The sequence below is a fragment of the Gymnoscopelus microlampas genome (assembly GCF_963454915.1).
Source record: "Gymnoscopelus microlampas genome assembly, chromosome: 20".
NCBI lineage: Eukaryota > Metazoa > Chordata > Actinopteri > Myctophiformes > Myctophidae > Gymnoscopelus > Gymnoscopelus microlampas.
The window spans coordinates 317073-338221 of record NC_139957.1 but is presented as its reverse complement, the minus strand read 5'-3'; the positions used below and the strand labels follow the sequence as shown (position 1 = coordinate 338221).

The 21149-nt window shown below is 41.2% G+C and overlaps 1 protein-coding gene across 1 annotated transcript in view; it reads left to right on the top strand.

Annotated features, from left to right (window-relative positions):
- The window catches only part of gabrg1 (gamma-aminobutyric acid type A receptor subunit gamma1), a gene marked incomplete at both ends in the record, with an annotated part of 29759 nt that extends 9066 nt beyond the window's left edge, over nt 1–20693 (top strand). Inside the window, 7 exons of the mRNA XM_084045948.1 lie at nt 868–935; nt 5342–5562; nt 10158–10240; nt 14178–14315; nt 16032–16184; nt 18578–18783; nt 20412–20693. Of these exons, the coding sequence (XP_083902074.1) occupies nt 868–935; nt 5342–5562; nt 10158–10240; nt 14178–14315; nt 16032–16184; nt 18578–18783; nt 20412–20693 (1151 nt within the window). The remainder of the gene's footprint in view (nt 1–867; nt 936–5341; nt 5563–10157; nt 10241–14177; nt 14316–16031; nt 16185–18577; nt 18784–20411) is intronic.
- Nucleotides 20694–21149: the final 456 nt, after the last annotated feature.

The window sequence follows — 21149 nt, the reverse complement described above, 5'->3', positions numbered from 1 at the left end:
TGCTAACTTCCCAGGAATAAAAAGGCTGAAGTTTCTATTTGCTTTGATTCCCCATCGATGATGTCACAGTTAGGCGGGTTTTTGAACTGTCCACAGCCCACCATTCTTTTCTGGATTCCTTGGATCATGGCAAATCCTACAAATTCTGTCCAAACCCCACACAAATCGATAGACATTATCTCTGCAGCCATGTGATCAAGATGTATCCGTCAGATTTTGAAGATTTTGAAGCTTCCATTCCAATTGGCTATGACTGCCTTCCAAAGTTTGCGGGCCCTGGGTAGGCAACCTGGCCTGGCGAGGATCTGCACTCCGAGGAGCGCACTTCAGTTCTTTTTTTTGCAAGCTCGTGCATGACTTTCACTCCACTACATTTAAAATAGCAATGTTGCACTTTTGACTCCACTCCATGTCTTTGGACTCAAAGTTACAATAATAGCTGATCTACAAGCTCACAAGATGTGACACATTGTGAACTTGTAGATTTTCTATTTTCACAATTTCTTAATTTATTTTTACAGTTTTTATTTTCATTTTCTAAATGTCAATACAGCAATGCATTGCCATTAACAAGAAAATTAACTTTGTAATGTGTGCATTTGAATAATTGAGTGTTTACTTTGTATACTTTGTCCACCGCTGCTTGTATGTCCAAAACGGTTCCTTTTTCAGGAATTCAGAAATGGAAAACTAAAAGAATAAAAACATGTGTTCCAATGGATCCAATGTAGTTAGTTATTATTCAGTTAAAAGCTCTTGTTAATACTTCTCATGTGTTCAATATTTATAGTATTTATCAAGTATTTCTACATTGTGGTATTGCTACTTTTACTGCAGTAAAACAATAGGATTATTTCTGTGTTTCAGTGCGGCCCACGGTGATCGAGACAGCGGTATATGTCAACAGCATTGGACCTGTAGACCCCATTAACATGGTGAGACCAGCATTATTATAGTTACAAAATTAACAAAATAACTAAAACTAGAATTGACAAACATTTTAGCTAACTGAATAAAGGCTTTACAAAAAAAAAAGGATAACTAACCGAACCTATATTTCACTTTCAAGCATGTTTGGGGTCATTTTAAGGTCTTCTCTGGCTGTTGAGAGTACCCAGACAGTTTTTAAGTTGCTTGATTCAGTTTTTAGATTAATGTTATCATTCAAGCCCCCTTCCTATACAAACCCATTGTAACTTCAAACTCCATTTCATTGAAAACACCCATCCTTGGTTCTGTTGATTGACATCGGCCTTCTAATGTGAGGGGGGCGTGTTTAAAAAAAAAAAAGCATTGTTTTGGAAAATGAAAATAATTAAATTAAATTAAATAATTAAATAAATGAAAAACGTAATTGAAAAAACACACGGCCCCCCTTAAAAACTGTCTGGGGTGCTCACAAAAGCTTGAGTAGATAAAAAAAAAAAGCTCTTGCATTTGGATCACAAGGTCATGGGTCAAGTAGCACGGCATAAAGATACCAAGGATTCGTCGATGATGTGACATCACTCACGAATCCTTGGACATGTGACCGACTCAGCTTGTCTCCGTTTGTAAAATTCACGCACGCACGCACGCACGCACGCGCACACACACACACACACACACACACCATCTTCAGTACGTGTATTCCGTGTTGGCAAAATCAGGAGGAAATATGACTCGGGGCTTTCTTTTTTATGTCTGTGCCAACAAAATGAGGGAAATCTTTTTAAAAACTAAGGGATTACTTATTTGAAAACGTAACCTAACGTGTTAAACTAACGCGTTAGGTTACTCCGTTACCCAAAAAAGTATTCCGTTACAGTAACGGCGGTAGTTTTACTTTTTTACATCAGACTGGCATCCCTGCAATCTCACATACTGCGGTCTACCAGAGAGACAGTCCGTAATCCATTCCACCATACCGCATTACCCACTTCGCGCATTTTGAGCCGAAGGGCGCTTTGGACATATCTCCTATGTCCATTGCACTGTTGCTCAACGTGTTTGATGACACGCACAATGTTAGAATGAACGTCATATTAGCACACATAGCTTAGCTCAAACAACGTAATGGACTTCTCATGGTTGCGTTAACGACGCAACGACAGGTCGTAAATGACCGGGTTGTTGCTGGCAGCCAGCAGGATCGAATGAGCAGCGATCCGCTCCAAAAGTTAAACTACACATACAAAGTGCATAATCCCAAAGTCTGCAATAATACAGTATGGTTGCGCACTGGGTACATCCACACATGAGCGTACGCTAGTACGCTCAGGACGCTATTAGTTTCTACCCCGCAGCAATCCGGCTGCTGAACAGAAACTAAAGTCTGGTGACACTGCACAGAACTGTGGAATGTGCTTTAAAAGGGACATTTCTTGTAAACACTTTTATGCACTCACTCACATTATTATAGATATTATATATGTAGTTTAGTCATATTATGCACGTTATGCTTCTCCTCTCTCTATGAGATGACTATCTTTTAACTGCAATGATGAGCCTGCACAACCAAGAATTTCACCCACTTACTTGTAATGTGATGTGACAATAAAGATTGATTCTGATTCTGATTCTGATTCTGATGCTAGCGTGCAAATGTACGCCCGGAAGTCGGAAGTCCCGTCCACTCCCATGTTATAGGAAAAACCGGACCGGAACTTCCGACTTCCGGGCGTCAAATTCACGCTAGCGTGCGCTCATGTGTGGATGTACCCACTGCGCACATCCCCGGTTATGGATGAGTTTTTCTGATTGTCTCATCAGTATCTGTTGACTGCTGACATTTGAGACTGGACGTATTCTACAGGTTTTTCTTTTAAGTGAGTTTATAGATTGGCCATATTCACAATTTTTATGAGCTTTTTTAAATCTTACCACTGACTACCCCATATTATAATTAAACACAAAAACAAATACAAAAATATACAATAATAATAATCTAATACTATATGCAGAACTATAGTAACCTTGGTGCAAGTAAAAGTACAATTATTGAACAGATTGTGCGCAGTGAAGACTGCAGAGTTGGACTGTAAAAGTAATGTCACTAAACATGGCAGCAGAGAGGAGTGTGGGTGTGAATACAACGTAATGCTGCCATGGTCCTATAGCCCCGTCTATGAGCACCTCCTCCACTCTAGCTCCTGGACTCGGTCATGTATGGTCAAGATCCAACTGAGGGGGCAACTATATAACAGGACACAGGTGACATAAATAACAAAAAGAGAGAAAACATTTTTAATTCATACATTTCCAAAAGGCACACAGAATTTCGTACCTTTTTCTAAACATAGAATTTAACATGGAGGTGCGTTCCTGGTCGGGAACGCGCACGCGTGTTTAACATGGAGGCAGGCTCCCTAACAGGAACGCGCATCCATGTTATATTTAAAAATGATATATATCATTATGTGAAAAGTAAATAAACAAGAAAAAGTGCTCCTCGGAGCACAGGTCTCCGCCGGGTCAGGTAGGTGAATGTGGTCTCTTGGTTGCGCTACAATAGGCCAATGTGAAAAGGGTGCCATTTCTTCTTAGGCCTTGCACGGCAATCGGACACTGCATTCATGATTTGAGGCATTTTGTTAAAAAAAAAAGTTTTGCTAAATTAGACCTCCTGGTGGCGCTATAACAGGCCAATGTTAAAAGGGTGGCATTTGTTCCTCAACGTAGTGCGAATGTGCGTGCAAAGTTTCACCGCCATTGGATGCTGCGTTCATGATATGCAACATTTTGTTCAAAACGGGACACTCCTGCAAACTTTAGATGTCAATCTTAGCCAATGAGGATGGAATATGAAAAATCTAACAGATCCGTCTTGATCACATGACTATAGAGAGCATGTGTACCGATTTGCGTGAAATGTGGATAAAATCTGAAGGAGTAATATCCAAAAATGTGTTTTATATAAGTTGGCCTCCTGGTGGCGCTACAAAAGGCAGATGTGAAAAATGCAGGGCAAAGGTTTTTCCCTGGCCTCTAGGGAGTGCGCCTACAAAGTTGTACACAGATCGCTGCAGTTAAAGGTAAAAACATGTATCGGCCTGTAATAGCGCCACCATGGGGCTGATTTGAATTTTTTCAAGTGGCATTTCTTCCTCTGCCTAGTGAGAATGTGTGTGCACAATGTCATGCAAATTGCATGCTGTGTTCATAATTTGAGGCATTTTGTTCAAAACGGAGCACTTTGGAAGTCATTTTTAGCAAATCAGGATGGAACATGAAAAATCGGAAAAACCCCTTTCGTTTAACGACTATAGAGATACTGTGTATCGATTCGCGTGATGTTTGGACAAAATCTATAGGAGTACTGTAAACAAATGTGTTTTGCAAAAAGCGGCCTCCTGGTGGCGCTATAACAGGCCCATGTGAAAAATCTGGGGCAGAGGTTCTGAATTGGCATCCAGGGAGTGTGTGTGCAGAGTTTCACTGCGATCAAGCCAACGGAGCCAGAGATTAGCTGGTCACAGACGTACGGACAGACAGACACACAGACAGACAGACAGACAGACAGACAGACAGACAGGCAGGCGGACGGACGGACGCAGGGTAAAACATACTCTCTCGCTGGCGGAGACAATAAAGTGTGCAGGTACTTGTGTGGCCTCCTGGCATTGTACACAAGACATTTAGGTCCAGCAGTGTGAGAGAGATTAGCGTGCACCCATGCACGCACGCATGCACGCACTAACGCACGCATCAGTTTATAGAACTGTAGAAATACAATAGGCTCTATGCACAGCAGCCATTTTGGAAAGAAATTGGGCTTCTTCTTACTTCCTTCACAGGTGTTACCAATGATACTAATGAAGGCTCTGTTCCATTCTGGTCAGGGTGCTGATATCGTGCATGTTGGCTCACTAGAAACACTCCATTTTGGTTCCCAAATGGCCCCTTATGGTGGGTGTTTAACTCTGAGAGTGTACAAATGGAACCAAATGGACCCTTATGGGTCAGAGTTATGGGGGTCCTTGAAAATAAGACAACCACTACGCCACACTAAATGGAACAGAGCCTTAATTAGTATCAATGGTAACACCTGTGAAGGAAGTAAGGAAGGGGCCCAATTCATTCCCAATATGTCTGCTGTGCATAGAGCCTATCGAAGAACTCCCAGTTTGGGAAAATGGGGAAACTCAGTTTGGGAAATGTCTTTCAAGAGTGTGAGGAATATTTTCAAAGTAGTAAGTGGATGATTGATTGATTGATTGATTGATTGATTGATTGATTGATTTATTGATTGATTAATTAATTAATTAATTAATTAATCAATTGATTGATTGATTGATTGATTGATTGATTGATTTTGTTTTGTCTGCTCGACGCATTTTGTTTGTCCACTCTGCTTTTGAAGGAGTACACCATCGACATCTTCTTTGCTCAGACGTGGTACGACAGCCGGCTGAAGTTCAACAGCAGCATGAAGCTGCTCATGCTCAACAGCAACATGGTGGGAAAGATCTGGATCCCCGACACCTTCTTCAGAAACTCACGCAAGTCTGACGCCCACTGGATCACCACCCCCAACCGCCTGCTGAGGCTGTGGAGCAACGGCAGAGTCATGTACACACTCAGGTAACGTCATGTAATGTGCTTTCTATTCCCTTTTCTCCCGAATGTAGTCGTTACCAATATGCTCTATGTATGGCAGCTATATTGGAAATAAATTGGCCCCCTTCCTTACTTCCTTCACAGGTCAATTATAATAATGAAGGCTCTGTTCCATTCTGGTCAAACAGAGTCAGGGTGCTGATATTGTGCATGTTGGCTCACTGTGAACACTCTATGACACCAGTGGGTCTCAAAATGTGGTCTAGGGACCCTCATGGTTCCTTGATGGGGTTCCTTACAGGTGTGTAACTGTGAGAGTGTCCACATGGAACTACAGGTCCATTTGGTTTCATTTGTACACTCTCAGAGTTATGGGGGTTGTTGAAATAAAAAAGTTTTGAGAACCACTGTGCTACACAAAATGGAACAGAGCCTTCATCATCCTACAACTATAATTCCTATTCCTATTTTTTTTTTCCTATAATTGACAAAAGCTCCGAAGTTCGTCTGGGATTCACAAGCCAGGATCACTCCACATGCCTCCAAGACCTGTCACAGACTGTTGATCAGAGCTCTGGCTATTATTTAGGCATCTTACCCCACCTCGACCAGTGATCAGACTCTCGGCTTGATTGATTTTCTGATTTGCCTATCAGACCCTCAGCCTGATCTCAATAATAGTGCAAATAACTTGTAGATCTGTTATTTTCACTATGTTTGAAATAGGGCTTAAAGGGCAAGACCACTTAAGGTAGAGGTTTGGGTTGTGTAGTTACCTTGTCATGATTTACATAATTGTTCCATTGATTGAAAATTGATAATTCAAAATATGCTCTTCATTGACTTACATTGACACTATAGAACATCACCACACCCAGTACTGTTTTTTTTTAATATATAAAAATGTTAACTTTCTGTTGATTTTACTATTTGAAGATCCGGATCCGGTCTGGGTTTTCTTCCAAATAAGAAAGGCAAAATCAACAGGAAGTTATTGTAGAATTTGTATATTTAAAAAAAAAAACAGTACTGGGTTTGGTGATGTTCTATGTTGTCTGAATCAACTTTACGTTAAAGTGCTAAAAGAGTGACTTTGAGAGCATATTTGGAATTATCTTTTTTTTTATCAATGGAGCAATACTTTTTGGTGTCCACCTTAGGAGTTACATCATGGCAAGGTAACCACACAACCCAAACCTCTACCAAAGTGGTCTTGCCCTTTGACACATTGCCTGCCAAGTGCCAAGAGCGCATACTGTATATGCGTCCTTTCAAATCCAACACTTGCCTGCGAAGAACGCATACATGCATCCTTTCAAAAACAAATCATATTTTCAGTGATTACGGTATAGGGCGCTCTTGGGCAACCTATTAATGATCTCTTGACTGCGAGAGAATCATAGAAGCAGAAATGAAGCCACCCCCCCCCCCAAAAAAAAATATCCATTGACACCCAAACACATCTAGCTCTGATGAGCTGATGAAAACGAGCCATATTCAACGATTCCAACAGTATGGACGTTCGCGGTAAAAAATGTTGGATAGACGAGACCTTCCCCCTCCCCCAAGACAGCTTTGTTTACATCCGTGTTCACATCGTGGCTTTCCGTGGGTCTCTGTGGATCTTCAAAATAAGGTAAAAATGCTGGCAAGGATGATGAATTAATCAATTAATTCCTGCCAGTCAATGTGTTAAGTGGATAATGTACATTATCCCTTCCTAAAAAATTTGTTCAGTTAGAACTGCAATATTTGTCTTTGAAATGTAAGTAAAAAAAAAACAAAAAAAAAGTATACTTAAAGGGATATTTCACTTTCAAACATGTTTGGGGTAATTTGAACGTCTTGATTCAGTATTTTGATATTTGATATTCATTTTAAAGATGACGGATTCATCGAAAACACCCGTCCTTGGTTCTGATATTGTCCTCCTAATGCATCTGAAGCGGCCTTGAGCCACGAGAGGCACCGCCGAACGAGCTCAGTTGAGCGAGTCGCCGTGCCGAATGTTTGCGAATTCAGCTTCAGCCGACTCAGCGTCCCGAATATAGGGACAGAATTGTAAAATCACCGTCTCCATACCTTTGAGACGTCAAACACCGCCTCGTGCACGGACCAAGGGAACACAGCCGAGCGCTCCCTAACCCAGTTTCAGCCAATCAGAAACCACTTAAAGGTAGGGTAAGTGATTTACTTTGGTTAAAATATGTGTTAAATAGCTCTATATTCTGGTAGTACTCATTGCTATAGAGTGTTTGTTCAGTAAAAGGACTCTCCATGTCTCTCCAGCTTTTTATTGAACAGAAAATGCATGTTCAGTGCTCTCTTCTGAGTGGCTTAAATGTTGTCACCTACCTGAACATGTACTATATTCTGTTTACTAAAGAGCTGGAGAGACCCCTGTGACCAAACAAAAGCTATGTATACAATGATTACTATCAGAATATAGTACTTTGACCTATTTAACAAACACAAAGAAATACCAAAAAATATCACTTGCCCTACCTTTAAGGCCCGCTCATCCTATGGAAACAATTATCGCGTGAGTTGGCTGTTTTTTCAATAACTTATTTCATTCATTTTGTATATGTTTTGGGGGAAAATGAAAATAAATACATAAATAAAAATAAGAGAAAAAATGTATTAAAAAAAAGTGATGTGTGATTTTGATTAATCCATCATGGTTAAAACGGAGTTTGTATAGGAAGGGGTGTCTGATAAAGTGAATATCAAATATTTAAATTAATCCAGCTACAAACTGTCTGAGGCCCTTACAAAAGCCTGAGTAGACATTAAAATGACCCCAAACATGTTTGAAAGTAGTGAAATATCCCTTTAAGGACAGTACTCAAGTAAATGTACTTTTAAAGGTAGAGCAGGTACACACTGAGGTAGTACATGTACACACTGAGGTAGTACATGTACACACTGAGGGAGGGCACGCGTGTGGATTAGATTCCTCTGAACTGTGTTGTTTGTGTAGCTAATGCGTGTGCATCAGTGCTCTGTCGTGTAACGTCTGATTTATACTTTGTTGTTTTACGATTGTTGATTTACAGTGTTGTTTATGTGTCTTTCATGAGTGTATGTTTTTATGTTGTTGTTGGGGAGCCCCTATTTATTGGACAATGAAAGTTTTAAATCTTGATTCTTGAAAATAGCTGAACTGCAAGCTCACAAAGTGACACCACAACACATGGTGAGCTTGTAGACGAGCTATTTTCAGGCATGCAACTAAATCAGGCTTAGCTATTTTAAGCAGCCACTATATTATATCAAACCATGTTTTATATAAAGGTTGTTGTTAAAGTTGCAGTGAGTGATATTTATTTTGTTAAAATAAGTGCTAAACATATTCTGATGTTCAGTAACAGCTAGGGGTCTTCCCGTCTCTCTTTAGTGAACTGAATAATACATGTTCAGGTGAGGATAACAATTTTATCCAATCAGGAGAGAGAACTCATACATACAGGATACAGGATAGAGATGCTAACAATTAATCGACTGTCGACCAAGACGCTAAGAATTTACTCAATTGAATTAATTCAATGAACTGTCTGAGCAGCTCAACATGTTATTCTCCACAAATGTTTCAACTGCTACTGCTTTCCACAGTGACCCCTTAGCTGAGAGAGAGATGAAGCAGGGACCCCCACTACATATTGTATACATTTGTGCTGCAGATTAAACTTTTTTTTATATAGATCCATAGATAGCTTCATATTGTTTGACAGCACTATCATTGTGCAGCGTTGCGTTGGATTCAATGTTAATGTGCATTTTCAGACAGTTAACCACTTAAACCCTCAATATACTTAGAAAACATGTACTTGGTCTACTCTGCTATCTTCGGATGCTAGGATTCAAGTCGTTAATGTAAAAACGAGTTCCTACCCCCCCCCCCCCCCCCCCCCCCCATCGAAACGCACCACTTAGCACCGTGTTTTGAGCTTATTTTTTATGCTTTTGTGTGACGCTCTAGTATGATCACGTAAGGCATTCATTTATGAAAAAACTAAAAGTTAAAATACGGTAAGAGGTGTCTGCCCGACAGCAACAATTTGTATATCTCCTGTGGTCTGCAGCTCCTACTATATCCACTATTGCTGTGTGCTCCTGTTCCAGTGTTTGACTGATAATACAGTATCTTGAAGTTGACAATGACTGATGTAACATCAATTAACAGGGGAAGTTGTGTTGTTCGGTAAATTTAAGCACCAGTCATTTCACGACAAAATGTTGCAGCATTGTCCATCTCGGGTGGTACTAATAGCTTGCCTTGTACTAGTAATAGTAAATTCAGGATCTCAGGAAAATCACAGATTATCAATTAATAAATGATCTATCAATGAAAATGTTCTGCTTAAGAGCTGGAGAGATGGGGAGACCCCCGTTACTGAACAAACACTCTATAGCGATGATTACTACTTTCAGTTTTGAACAATATCACTTACACTACCTTTAAAACAAACAAACAAACAATGTGGCTCCCCATTGAGATTTGTTTGTGTGTGTGTGTGTGTGTGTGTGTGTGTGTGTGTGTGTGTGTGTGTGTGTGTGTGTGTGTGTGTGTGTGTGTGTGTGTGTGTGTGTGTGTGTGTGTGTGTGTTTTCCGTCAGGTTGACTATAAATGCGGAGTGCTACCTTAAGCTGCATAACTTTCCCATGGATGAACACTCCTGCCCCCTGGAGTTCTCCAGCTGTAGGTGTCTTGTTTTTTCCCATGTTTGCTCAACCAGCTCATCTCCTATTCAGCTTCAGTAATCTCCCCTTAGAGATCATGGCTGTACTGCAGACTACCCCCCCCATACACACACACACACACACACACACACACACACACACACACACACACACACACACACACACACACACACACACACACACACACACACACACACACACACACACACACACCAAAAAAGAGCCATGTGGCTTGAGGCGTCCGACCCCATTTCTTCTATCAGCCTGCAGCAATCTATCATTATGAACTAGGTCTGTAGCTATCTATCTATTATTCATACAACTGTCCATTATCCTCCATTATTAAAACAATAATAAAGAAGTGCATGTTACGCACGCATGCATGCACACACGTGTGTGTGTGTGTGTGTGTGTGTGTGTGTGTGTGTGTGTGTGTGTGTGTGTGTGTGTGTGTGTGTGCGCACACACACACGCGTGCGTGCGTGTGTATATATATATATATATATATATATATATATATATATTATATATATATATATATATATATATATATATATATATATATATATATATATATATATATATATATATATATATATATATAGCTCAGACAGGCTGTTGGAATAACAGCTCCCCCGTCTGTGTCATTGTCATTGTGTCATATGTCTCATGCATCATGCTTTAGCTTAACGTCACAGTCACACCAGTGGTGGAAGAAGTACTCGAATTCTTTAAGTAAAAAGTGTCAATACCACAATATGGAAATACTCTGTTTCAAGCTAAAGGCCTGTATTCAATATTTTGCTTGAGTAAAATTACAAGAGTATTGGCATCAAATTAAACTCTATAGTACCAAAATAAATGTATTCAAACTTTTCATATTTTGTCAAACTTTTTCAAAAATAAAGTGTGACGTGACACATTGACGGCTATTTTTGATTAGCTGAAGTATGAAATATGGCTTATGTGTTTTATTTATGTAAATCTGACTAAAAGTACCTTGTAACTAAAGTCAAATATCAAATGCCAAATAATTGTAGTGGAGTAAAAAGTACAATATTTGCGTCTGAGATGTAGTGGATAGAAATTGAAATTGAAATACTCAAGTAAAGTAAATGTACCTTCAAATTGTATTTAAAGGAATACTTCACCCAAGAAACTACTTTATTTCTATTGCTTACTTACCCTGTGATGTCTTGGACACAGAGAATTTCCGTTTGTAAGAAGTCAATCAGACACCACATTAACAACAGCAAAACTATATTTTAAAAAACGGTTATGAACTCCAAAACAACGCTCCCAGTGCATTTAAAGTCCTCTCGTCTCCGCGTTCTTCACTCATGCATGAAACCGCTTAGCCCTCCTTCTATGGTTACATTTTGGAAAGGTTCACACCGAGATCGAAGAGGACTTTAAATGCATGTTTGGGAGTTTATGACCGGATATGTGTCTCCGCCAGGCCGAAAGGCATGGCGAGAGAGTATGTTTTACCCCCTGTCCGTCCGTCCGTCATTCCATCCGTCCGTCATTCTGTCTGTGGACAGCTAATCTTCGGCACCGTTGGCTTGATCGCTTGATTTCACATGGGTCTGTTATAGCACCACCAGGAGGCCGCTTTTTGCAAAACACATTTTTTGACAGTTGTTTTCCTACATATTTTGTCCAAACATCAAGGAAATCGGTACACAGTATATCTATATATATATATAGATTAGGGGTGTGCCGATACACTAATTTCACGAAACGATACGATACGATATTTGGCTCACAACTTCGATACGATTTCGATACGATACGATACGCACTTTTTTTATTATGAAAATATATGGAGGAGAAAAAAAGAAAATGCAAACAAATAATTCTGTTTTTGCATTATTCAGACATGCAAACTTGTAGCTTTTCAGCTACAATAGCCGTTTTGAATCCAAATAGTATGACACCTGACCCGAAAAAAAAAACATGTTGTCACTCTTTTCACTTCGGGGCCGTTTGCATGCCTGATTATTATGATTGTAAAAAAAAAAAAATTTTTTTTTTTTTCAAAAACGATATTTTTTTTTTCAAAAACGATACATATCGTCGCGAAAACGTATCGCGATATATCGCGGGACGATATATCGGCACACCCCTAATATAGATATATAGATATATATATATATATATACTATATATATATATATATATAGTCATTAAACAGAACGTGTCTTTCAAATTGTTCACTGATTGGCTAAAAATGGCTTCCAGCGCTCGGGTGGCGCAGTGGTAAAGTCACTGCCCACCACCACGGAGGTTGTGGAATCCACTGTGGTCCAATGAACTTTGTCGAGCGTCTATACATGAACACAATTGGCCTGTGTTTGGGGGGAGCTGGGCGGGGAGGGTGATACTGGTTATTGCACATACTCCTGCGGGCTGGGGCGGCACCTGTCAGCGGGGAGTGTTGGGCGTAAGTGATGTGTTTTGGGATGATGTCACATCCGTCAATTCCTTCTAGCAGAGTCCAGGGATCATTCCTAGGATGCGTTAGAGCGCCCTCTTGTGGAATAAAAGAAAAACGTAAAAGACGTAGATCTATGTTTATGGCACCCGGCGGTTGGATTTGAGGCGACGTAGATCTACGTCCTTGGCACTCAATGTGTTAATAATGTTAATGTTTTCTTTTTTTTTGTTCGTAAATGAATGCCCTATACTTCATCGCACTAACAGTGTCACACAAAAGTACCAAATATAGCAGATCTACAAGCTCACAATTGGTCACATCGTGACACATTGTGAGCTTGTGGATCTGCAATGTTTTATATACATATAATATATGTATATAAAACATTGCAGATCCACAAGCTCACAATGCATATATTATATACACACAAATTTTGCCTGAGCAGATGATAAAATGACCACACAAATATGTAAGTGTGTCTGTGGGTTTTCTGAATATTGAACCAATTAAGAGTATTGCTTGTTAATAAATAACTACATTTGATCCATTGGGACACAGGTAATATTTTTCCCATTCCTTGAAAAGTAATAGTTACAACGTCAACAAGTGTCATTTGGGAGCGCGGACATCTTTGTGGGGTATGAACAGGTTGACTTAACATTGACCCCCACAAGTATGTCTGCAGCTACTATGCCACGCCCCCCCCCCCCCCCCCCCCGTGGTGACGACACGTTGGCAAGCACTATACCGTCTACTAAGGGAATTATTATCGTATACCCTCCGATTAAACCTAGAACACACCACTGGTGTGTGTGTGTGTGTGTGTGTGCGTGCGTGCGTGCGTGCGTGCGTGCGTGCGTGTGCGTGCGTGTTACTACACTTGTAACAAATGTCCCCAAATGTCCCCACAAGTATAGTAGAATATGAGAAATAAACATTGTGAGGACCATTTTCCTGGTCCTCGCACGAAAAAATGGCTGTTTTATGGTTGGAAAAAATGCTCAAAATAATTAAGGGAACACTTTGATCCCTTAATTCTTTTGAGCAGTTTTTGTTAGCAGTATGTACACAGTTCATGAAAAATCAAAAATAATTAAGGGATCAAAGTGTTCCCTACATTTCTTTGAGCAGTAGCCTATATATACTTTTAGAGATATGTTTACAATTAGGAAAATATTCAGGTTGGCATTAGGATTAGACATTTAGAGGTTAGACGTCATGCCAGTGTCATGCAAAAATAGCTCACAACTGTGTGACCTTATAGATCATTTTTGGCTTACGGTTAAAAATGACAAAACATTCATAACATCGCTGTCCAAAAACGTTTATGTCCTCACAAGTATAGTAACCTGTGTGTGTGTGTGTGTGTGTGTGTGTGTGTGTGTGTGTGTGTGTGTGTGTGTGTGTGTGTGTGTGTGTGTGTGTGTGTGTGTGTGTGTGTGTGTGTGTGTGTGTGTGTGTGTGTGTGTGTGTGTGTGTGTGTGTGTGTGTGTAGATGGCTATCCTAAGAATGAGATCATATACAGGTGGCAGAGGCGTTCGGTGGAGGTTGCAGACCAGCGGTACTGGAGACTGTACCAGTTTGCCTTTGTGGGACTGAGGAACACCTCTGAAGTAGCAAACACCCAGTCAGGTGACAACTGTGTCCAAGACAAAAAAAAAAGAAGCACATGCCATCTCCGGTTTACTTCCCGTATGTGCGTGACGTAGGAGGACACCTTTTTAGGAGACCGGAATTAGGTTCGAGTCTGTTCATTCCAATGTGAGAAGTGAACGTGAACACAACTTCTGAACCCTTCTTTAGCCCCATGGTCACTGAACTAAATATTGGAGCCAATAGGCTCTATGCACAGCAGCCATATTATCACTTCCTTCACAGGTGTTACCAATGATACTAATGAAGGCTCTGTTCCATTTACTGTAGCACAGTTGTTTCCACGACCCCCATAACTCTGAGAGTGTACAAATGGAACCACGGGTCCATTTGGTTCCATTTGTACACTCTCAGAGTTACACACCTGTAAGGGGCCATTTGGAAGCCCATGAGGGTCCCTGGACCACAACTTTAGACCCACTGGTGTAGCAGAGTGTTTCCAGTGAGCCAACATGCACAATATCAGCACCCTGACTCTGTTTGACCAGAATGGAACAGAGCCTCCATTAATATCATTGGTAACACCTGTGAATGTCTTCACAATATGGCTGCTGTGAATAGAGCCTATCGTCACAAGCCACAAAGTCTTCTGAACATACTGACAGACATACTGCCTTTCCCTGTCCCAGCAACACACTCTCGCAAGATGTAGCACTGATAAACATAGATCTAGCACCAGTAAACATAGGTCGTTCGCGAGATCTGCTGTCAGACGGTGCCCACTTAGGGACCAGTCGAAATTTACAGAAGGGGGTCCCAGGTAAGGTAACTGCGCCATCTAGTGGAAAACCACTGATAACAAAAACTTGTCCAAACTCGTCGTTGGCAAGGAAAGCCGTGGCAGAATTTTACGCGTCCATGGCAGTCAAAGAGCTAGCATGCTAAACGCCCCAAAATTGGTAGGTGCTCTTAGACGGCAATAAGGAAAGGCTGTAATTGCTTAAGCCCACCCCCTCTGTGTTCCTATTGGCTGGGCTTTTAACAGCTATAACTCCAGTTCCCAGCATGCTAAAGGCCCCAAACTTGGTGGGTGCTCTTAGACGCCCAATAGGGACGGGACATCAGCAGCATGAGATGGACTGCTAATGCCCCCTCTGTGTTCCTATTGACTGGGGTTTAAACAGCCATAACTCCACTTCCTGGTATGCTAAATGCTTAAAAATTGGTAGGTGGACTTACGGGACGGGCTGTGAGTTCTGAAGCCCCGCCCCCTCTGCTTTCCCATTCGGTTTGAACAGCCATAACTCCAGTTCCCAGCATGCTACAGGCTCCAAAGTTGGTGGGTGGTCCCACATAATTCCAATTTGATCAAACATTACCACTTCCGGGTTTTCCTTCCTACTTCCGATTTGTCGGGTTGCCTTGAAACTTCACCTTCACACTCTCTGAGGGCTGTGAAGTTCAATGGTGCAACTCGGAAGTGCCCCTACCTCCCGAACTTAAGGTTGCACAGGTATGACAGTGCACCTGGGTGCTGCAAGTGCTTGGCAGCAGTGTTATAGCAGTGTTTAACACTTCAAATGGCCATATTTCGGTGACCATTGCTCTTATCAGCGCAACATAGGACTAGGTTTGAAGGCTGCGTAGCGGCCTGAAAATCTAGTGTAATGAAGTAGCACACCCAGCCAATAAGGTGACAAGTCTCACTGTCACTTTGGCTCACACTGGAACGTCTTTATGTTCTCTCTTCATCAGGCGAATACGTCATCTTGACCATCTTCTTTGACCTGAGCAGGAGGATGGGTTACTTCACCATCCAGACGTATATCCCCTGCAGTATGATCGTGGTGCTGAGCTGGGTCTCCTTCTGGATCAACAAAGATGCTGTTCCTGCCCGCACATCCCTGGGTCTGAGTTCTAATACAGGGTTTCTCAAAGTGTGGTGACGCGCCACCCTAGGGTGCATGCCGTGTGACGCAACTTTGATAACATTTTGAATTTATTAACATCACTTCAGTTTAACGACCTCTATATGTAGTAAAAACAGAATTGCACTGTACTGGTGCGTTCTTTTTTCCCCCCAAGAATAGGGATGCTGGGGTTCAAGTGATTAAAAGTCAAGCATGAAGTTATTTTCAGCCTGTACTAATGGAAACAGATATTCTCTCAAGTTTTTCTTGTGACATACTGTATCTTAGAGGGAGACATTTACATATGTACGTACTGTAATATGACATAAATGTAAGGTGCTATAAAGTAACAATGTAATTCAGGTGGATGAAAAAGTTATTTACAGGGTTTACCTGAGCCAAAAAAACTTAAGAACCACAGTTATAATAACCACTGCTGCTCTATTCTGATCATTTTACTTAAAGGACAACTTCAGCCATCTTCAAACTATCTTCATATAATTGGTCACTGATGCTCATGATAATATGGTACCATTTTGTGTCTACTCACTCTGTATCTCAGAGGAGAGCTGTGGACAGTTCAGGAACCCGCCTACTAGTGACATCATCGATGGGGAATCCAAGCTAATATAAACTGCAGGCTTTCTATTCCTGGAAAGTTAGCAGGCTATATTAGAAACCATTGTTCTTGCATTTTTTAAAAAGGAGGAAAAAATATAAAGTGTCACGGTTTGCAAACTGGTGAAACCAAAAGCAGAGCCAAACACAGGGAGCAAGTTAAAGGTTATGTATTCACAAACATGGTGGAAGTAGGGGTTGGTGGCGTGGAAGTGAGCAGGCAGGCAGGCAGGCAGTCAGGCAAGCAGGCAGTGGAACAGGGTTGGGTTCTGAGGTAACACAGGAGCACAACACTAGGAATACGAGGTAACACAAGGAGTTGACCAAGTTCTAGGGAGAACTTGAATTAACAGACTAGTAACTGTTAATTCAATAAAACTGGCAAGAGTCAAACTACTACCATGGGTGGTTGTGCAATGATCTGGAGTGAATAGAAACCAGGGTTCAAATACTGTGAGGGTTGATGAGTCGGATCAGCTGTGTAGGATGCGTTGATAAATGTGACTTCGACATTGGTGTACGGCCGAATATATGGAAAAATATACGCCGGTTTATACGCTGCGTTGATAAATGAGGGCCAGTGAGTGGAAACAAATTGTACCATTTTATCATGAGCATTAGTGAGGACCAATTATGAAGATAGGCTGAAAATGGGGCAAGTCATCCTTTAAAGGAGTAGTTCACCCTAAAAATGACTTATTTTCTATCAATTACACACCCCATGAAGCCTTGAATTCATGGGTTCATGCTCATAGATATAGAAACCTAGATACCTCATTGGCCTCTGCAGTTCATTGGAGCGACCTGTATCGCAATACCTTGTATCACCTTTGGTAGGCCTCTGATTGGCCTACCAAATGTCCCCTTCTGTGACGAACGCGGAAACTTCCCGAGGGAGGGTGGAAACTGGTTCGCACCCGAGGTACAGACGCCTCAGAACCGGAGGTGTCTACCTTTATATGTCTATGGTCATGCTACTACCGCCGGAGTCTCCGGTATACTGAGTCTCCTATTGACCGATGACTCGTCATCAAATTTTGGCTTAGGAATTCGACAAAAACAAAAAAATATCCATGAATTCAAGGCTTCATGGAGTGTGTAATGGATAGAAAATAAGTCATGTTTTGGGTGAACTACTCCTTGACGTACAAGTAGCAATACCACAATGTAGAAATGTTTAAATAAGTAAGTAAATAATAATCAATAAGAAAAGTAAAAAGAGTACAATAGAAAAGTATTGGCATTAAAATATAGTGGGATATTTCACTTTAAAAAAGACATTTGTCATTTTCTCGCCTACTCTGTAGAGCCCCCCAGACAGTTTTTAAGTTGCTTGATTCAGTATTTAGATATTTAATATTAATTTTATCAGACACACCTTCTTCCTATACAAACCCCTTGTAACTTCAAACTCCATTTTAACCATGTCAGATTCATCAAAAACACCCGTACTTGGTTCTGATGACTCATACTGCCCTCCCAATAAGTGAGGGGCTGTTTTTTTATCACTTTTTTCATTTATTTTATACATTTTTTATTGTATTTTACGTTTTTAATTTTCGCGTGTGCGCGAGAGAAAGAAGGTGTGTTTTTTTTCTTCAATGGGTTGACCCACGATAATTGCGTCGCAATCTATAACTCGTCCGCCCGCCCCGCGGTTCAACCTACGGGTTACGGGTCGGCCCGTGCATCACTAGTGTACCTTAAAAATAAAATGTACTTTTGAATACATGAGTGTTTACTTGAGTACATACTTTGTGAACCACTGTGCAGGCATTACCACAGTGCTGACCATGACGACACTCAGCACCATCTCCAGGAAGTCTCTGCCCAAGGTGTCTTATGTGACGGCCATGGATCTGTTTGTGTCTGTCTGCTTCATCTTCACCTTCGCTGCTCTCATGGAGTATGGAACCCTGCACTACTTCACCAGCAACAGACAGACCAAGAAATCCAAGACCAACAGCAACAATGCACAGGTGAACCCCCCGTCCCCCGGCTGACTTCCTTTGTGACGGAATACAACGGTCTGAGACACAAGGGGCCCACGGTCATTTTTCAGCTTTTTACAGATTATGAAAGTACAGATTGTACGCTTTCAAGTGATGTGTCATTCATTGAGATTGGAAAATATTTGAAGAGCCCATTCTATGCTTCTTAAACCAGAATAACCAAATCAGAGAAAACGGCTTCTGAAGAATTCACACTTCTCAGTTAATGGTGGTTAAACAAGGGATAACTAGAAAAAGTGGAGCACAGGTCTCCGCCAGGTCATCAGGTACGTTATTCTGGCCTCCTGGTGGCGCTATAATAGGCCAATGTGAAAATGGTGCCATTTATTCTTAGGTCTTTCACGGCAATCAGACACAGCATACATGATTTGTGACACAGCATTCATGTGTTTTGCTAAATTAGACCTGCTGGTGGCGTTATAACAGGCCAATGTGAAAAGGGTGGCATTTCTTCCTCGGCCTAGTGGGAATGTGCGTGTGAAATTTCACGGAAATCGCAAGCTGCGTTCATGGTTTGAGGCAGTTTGTTCAAAACGGACCAATCCTGCAAACTTTGGATGGCAACCTTAACCAATGAGGATGGAATATGGGAAATCGGACAGATCAGGGTTGATCACATGACTATAGAGATACTGTGTACCGATTTGCATGACGTTTGGTAAAAAACTGTAGGAGTAATGTGAAAAAATGGGTTTTGCACAAATCAGCCTCCTGGTGGCGCTATAACAGGCCCATGTGAAAAATTTGAGGCAGAGGTTCTGAATTGCCATCCAGGGAGTGTGTGTGCACAGTTTCACAGCGACCGGGCCAACGGTCCCGGAGATTTGGTGGTAACACACGGACAGGACGGACGGACGGACGGACGGACGGACGGAGGGTAAAACATACTCTCTCACCATGCCTTCGGCCTGGCGGAAACAATAATACCCTGTCGTTGTTGATAAATAATCTCTGACAGGATGAGGCAATAGCCGAGGTATTTAATCATCCTGAAGGGTGTTATTTATAAACAACGACCGGCGCGGGGTACATTATCCCACTTATTACACGGCTACTTAATAAATAAATTGACCCAAAAGTAACAACAAAACAAAGTATTTCCTTGCTTACAGTAATGAAAGTATTCCATAAGTGTTGCCTCGGAAAACAAGGAAGTGTAACTCCGCCCTTAACTCCGCCCGCACGGTTGACACAACCCCGGCAATATATATGTGACCAAATTTGACTAGGAGACAGTCATCTAGCATTTTTTCGTTTTCATTTTTTCATGTCATATGAAAGCAAGGAGTCATAGCAAAATAATGATGTATTGGTTAATAAGATTGAGTGAATAGTTTGGCTTATAGAACTGAAGTCAAGTTAAAATTCTTAAGAGGAGAAAATGCCACTTGAATTAGAGGTTGCTAGCCATAACCTTATATCTTAGCTACAGTACATGTTTATGCATTTATTTCAAATTTACCTGTCGATTTAAGCTCTGACATTTATGTCAGACATACTCTAGTATGTGAAGAGTCTAACTGGGCTATTAACATACCTAAAAAAAAACTGAAAAAAACCCACTGTGATTGTTGATATATTTGTTTGTTGTCCAGCAGAGGGCACCCAGCATGCTGAACATCCGCCCAGGAACGTCACTGCTGCACATGAACAACATGGTTCCGTCGTATCACGAAGACGAAGACTACTACGACTGCCTGGACGGCAAGGACTGCGCCAGCTTCTTCTGCTGCTTCGACGACTGTCGCTCAGGTGCCTGGCGAAAGAACCGCATGCACGTCCACGTCTCCAAGATCGACACCTACTCGCGAGTCTTCTTCCCCACCGCCTTTGGCCTGTTCAACCTGGTTTATTGGATAGGATATCTGTATCTATAAAAAATAATAGTAATACATACTAAAGCTATTGGTTATCTGTATCTTTAAAAACTAAAGCTATGGGATATCTGTATCTATAACAAACTAAAGCTATCTGTATCTATAAAAACTAAAGCTATGGTTTACTCGATATAATATATCTTTATCTATAAAAAAAACTACAGGTATCGCCATCAAACCAGGAAGGGGGAAACAGCTTTTCCAGATGTTTTGTTTACTCTCGCTCGCCTTGCTAATAATATCGGTACAGCTGATAACGATACAAAAAAGTGCGTTGCACTTGCACTTGTAGCAGGTGGAATTGTGGGAAATGTAGTACCCTTTCTACTGAATCTTTGAACTGTATTTTTCTAGCTCTAGCTAGTGGCGTCTTTGCTCATTAGCTCTTGCATGATCAGGATCTCTAACCTCTGGGAAGCAGTTTATTCTGATGAAGCAAATAGGGCTGGTCTTTTG